The 3642-nt window shown below is 55.6% G+C and overlaps 1 protein-coding gene across 1 annotated transcript; it reads right to left on the bottom strand.

Moving 5' to 3' along the window:
• Window positions 1-235: 235 nt before the first annotated feature.
• Window positions 236-2973, bottom strand: OTUD1 (OTU deubiquitinase 1). The gene has a single exon (XM_036758554.1). The coding sequence runs from the start codon at window positions 2654-2656 to the stop codon at window positions 1430-1432; it is 1227 nt and encodes a 408-aa protein (XP_036614449.1). The 5' UTR covers window positions 2657-2973; the 3' UTR covers window positions 236-1429.
• Between the last annotated feature and the right edge of the window lie 669 nt (window positions 2974-3642).

The raw sequence follows: 3642 nt of genomic DNA, 5'->3' as shown, positions 1-3642 counted from the left end.
ACTTGAATTAAAGATCCTCCTCTAACAACATACAAAGGCTGTGTCCTATGATATGGGCAAGTAACTTAACCTCAGTGCCTTTGAGCAACTAACTCCAAGTCCATAAATTGCAGTGCAGATGTGAATTGCATTGGTGGAAGGCATTTCTTCAAAGAAAATTCTCATACCAATGAAATCATACATCAGTCCAAAAGAAAAAAAAAACTTTAAAATTTGCTACTAGGAGACAATAAAATTAAAAGTATGCATTTATTCATTCCATTAGCTGAGAATAGTCCTATTATACAAATACAGTAAAAAGTCAAAAAAATCACAAAATATTACAAAATAAAAAAGTACAAACTGCATTACTTAATAAATACGACTAAAAGTAGTTAAAATTGGAAACAAGATAGCTTTTAAGTTGGAAACGTTTGACCCAGCAAACCATACAAGCTCTTTTCAGATAGCTTTACATAATACCGGACAATTCCATTTTACCCTTGAAAGTATTTCAAAGGAACAAAGTACAAAGATAATATTCTCCTGCGACAATTTCATTGCTGTCAGGGGCATTTATACGGTTAATTTTTAAATCCCCAAGGTGAATCACAGACACACTTACTATAAAAGCAGAAGACTATTATCTTGTTACCACATTGTATCCTATATTAAAATCCTATCGTAACAAATGAAAAATAAATAAGAGAGCACCAGACAATCAGAGGCCACTTAACACAGTAACCAAAGTACAGAATCACTATACCAATGAACATGGGAACTCAGTCAGAACAAGTTTGTTCCGCCCTTTAGACAAAATGTTTTTCCTCTACCTCATTTCCTTCCCCCAATTTTTTTTAAAGCTTTTCCTAAAGAATCCTACGGTTTCCAATCAAATTCTTCTCCTCGAGATGGAATGGATCAATTATCTGGCAACACCAATGACATCGATTTCATTTGAAAGAATAAATGTAAAGTTCAAATTCCATATAGCATAAAAGAACACAAACTCTGTACAAAATAAGCTTTATACAAAGTACTTCTCTGGGTCTCTGCCCAAAAGCCATTTGCCAAAATGAGACGTCATAAATGGAGGTACACCAATCTTAAAAAATATTGTGCAAAAATACATTTTTATAGAAAATAGATTACCAGGAATAAACAAATATACACTATGAGAAAATCAGCTTGCAAATAAGGTGGTGCTAACTTTATACAACAAATTATAAATAGCATTAAGACTACTCAAGGCTATCATAAAACATCATTCAGGTGCGCTGCAACCTTCAGCTCTAGAAAAAAAAAAATTTGTTCCAACGAAATGATTAAGGCATCACACCTACAGTAAATCTAGTCAGTTTAAAAGTGCTGTAACCCTGATTAGAGTTAAGTGTGAGTCTGCAGAGGCAGACCGACCCAGCCGCCGCCCCCCCGCCCGGCCCCCGGCCCCTCAGGAGCAGGCGTTCTGCTCGATGTACATTTTGGACAACGAGATGGCCATGGACCTGGCCAGCTCCTCGTCCCGCTTCCTCTGCACCTGGGTCTGCTTGCACCAGCTGTCGTACTCGGGGTTGGGGTACGAGTGGTCGAACACGGCGTCGTAGTGCCCGTTGCTGAGCCAGCTCAGCCAGATGCTGGGCCGGAGCGCGTCCTCGGGGCCCAGGTAGTGGATCATGGTGGACACCGTGGGGCTCTCGAGCCGCCCGCCCGTAGTTAAGTGGATGTTCACGTTGAGCATCTGCCCCATGGCCAGCAGCTCGGGGTAGCCGGCCCACGCGCCGTCCTGAGCGGCGGCGATGATGAACTCGCCCACGTCGCCCTCGATGAGCGGCCCGAAGTGGTCCAGGTGGTCCGCGATGTAGTGCACGGTCTGCTCGCGCAGCTCACGGTGCTGGCTCTGGTCGCCCGACACCGCCTTGCTCACGGCCCGGTACAGGCAGTTGCCGTCGGGGATGATGTGGAAGCGGTACTTGCTCCTCTGCCGCAGGTACTTGTCCTGCCGCTCCACCTCGGCCAGGTACAGGGCCAGCTTCTCGTCCTTGGGGCCCGCGGGGGCCGCGGCGCTGGGGCTGGGGGGCTCGGGGGCCACCTCGGCGCGGGCCCGGGGCGCGGGCGCGGCCGCCTCCCAGCGCCGGGGACTGCCCTCGCGGGGCCCGGCGGCGGCGGCGGCGGCCACGGCCTGCTGGTGCTCGCTCAGACGGAAGTTTCGCTCGGGCCCGTCCGGGCGGGGGCCGGCCTCGGGGCCCGGCTTCAGCAGCTCCTCCAGCAGCCAGGCGGAAGACGAGCAACGGCGCGGCGGCTCGGGCGGCCGGCGCTCGGGGCCCAGGCAGCGCACGCTCATCTGCACCGTGCTCGTGTAGTGCGGCGGTGGCGGCGGCGGCGGAGGGGGCAGCGGCGGCTTGCACGACCCGCCGGCCGCGGTGGCTGCAGGGGCGGCGGCGCCCGGAGGCACCATCTCGAAACACGAGGAGAAGGCAGGCATCCCAGCGGCGGCGGCGGCCTCTCGGGACTCGGCGGCAGGAGGGGCGGCGGGCGGGCAGTCACCGGCGGCTGCCTCGGCGGCGTCCGGAGCCTGCAGCGAAACCTTGAAGGGGGCGGCGGCCGCGGAGGGCGGGGATGGGGCGGCGGCGGGTCCCCCCGAGGGGTAGTGGCTGAAGCCCGGGCTGTAGAGCTGCATGTCCGAGCCGCGGCCGCTCCGGCCCCTTATAGGCGCGGCGAGCCCCCGGCGGGGGGACACGCCCTCCGGGCTCCAGGGGGCCGCGGCCCAGGCGGGTGAGCCGCCGCCACTAGAATAGAAATGACCCAACCACCATCCCGGGCCGGCCGCCCGCCGCTCGTCAGCGGCCGCAAATAGCGCCCGGGCCGGCCCGCCAATTCCTGCTGCGCCACAGGGCGGGGGGCGGGGAGCGCGGGTCACGGGGGCTGCGGCTGCAGCGGCGACTGCTGCGGCCCCGGCGTCTATCCCTTCTCCTCTACGCGCCCGGCCGCTGCTCCAAGAGTCAGAGGACTCCCCGAGCGAGCCGCCCGCCCCGCTGGAGTGAGTCCCGGAGGCCGGGGAGGGAGTGTGTAGCAGGGACCCGGGAGGCGGGCTCCCCGCCCCCTCCCTCCGCCCAGAGCTTGTTTACCTCAGGCCGCGAGGCCTGGTCACGTGGGCACGCTGGAATGTGCGGATCGTTGCCGCGTCTCATTCACCCGCCCCGGAGGTCGCCCCGCCCACCGCCTCCTCCGGGATCCGGGCGCTCAGCGCGCGTCAGCTGAGCCCGTTCCCACTCCTCCCTTCCCCCGCCCTTCCCCTTCTCCCGCCGGGGGTGTGAGCGTGTGAGTCGGCTTCATTCTTAATGGACTCCCGGGTCCCGGGATTCCAGGCGGCTACCCACGTGACTTCTGCTGGGCCTCCCTTCCCCCACCGCAATGCTCGGGCTCTCGGTGGAGGTGCGGTTACCTGTGGCTCCGGGGCGCTGAAAGATGATTTGTGAATGACTTCGCGCATCTGAAAGCGCCGTGTAAATGCTAGCCGCTATGAAAGCCTTTCTAAATCATTAAAGCTTCCACTATTTTTATATTATTAAATGTTAAATTATGAAAGTCTTCACTTATTTTTAAATTTTAAGTTCCTAAATGTTGTTATTAAACTATTTAATTTCATTAAGTTAAAATTATTTC

Source organism: Trichosurus vulpecula, chromosome 5, assembly GCF_011100635.1.
Source record: "Trichosurus vulpecula isolate mTriVul1 chromosome 5, mTriVul1.pri, whole genome shotgun sequence".
NCBI lineage: Eukaryota > Metazoa > Chordata > Mammalia > Diprotodontia > Phalangeridae > Trichosurus > Trichosurus vulpecula.
The sequence above is the reverse complement of the archived record's forward strand: the minus strand, read 5'-3'. Positions and strand labels throughout refer to the sequence as shown.

Excerpts from the sequence above, each read along its gene's own strand:
- OTUD1 (XM_036758554.1), bottom strand. The coding sequence starts at position 2,656 with ATGCAGCTCTACAGCCCGGGCTTCAGCCACTACCCCTCGGGGGGACCC.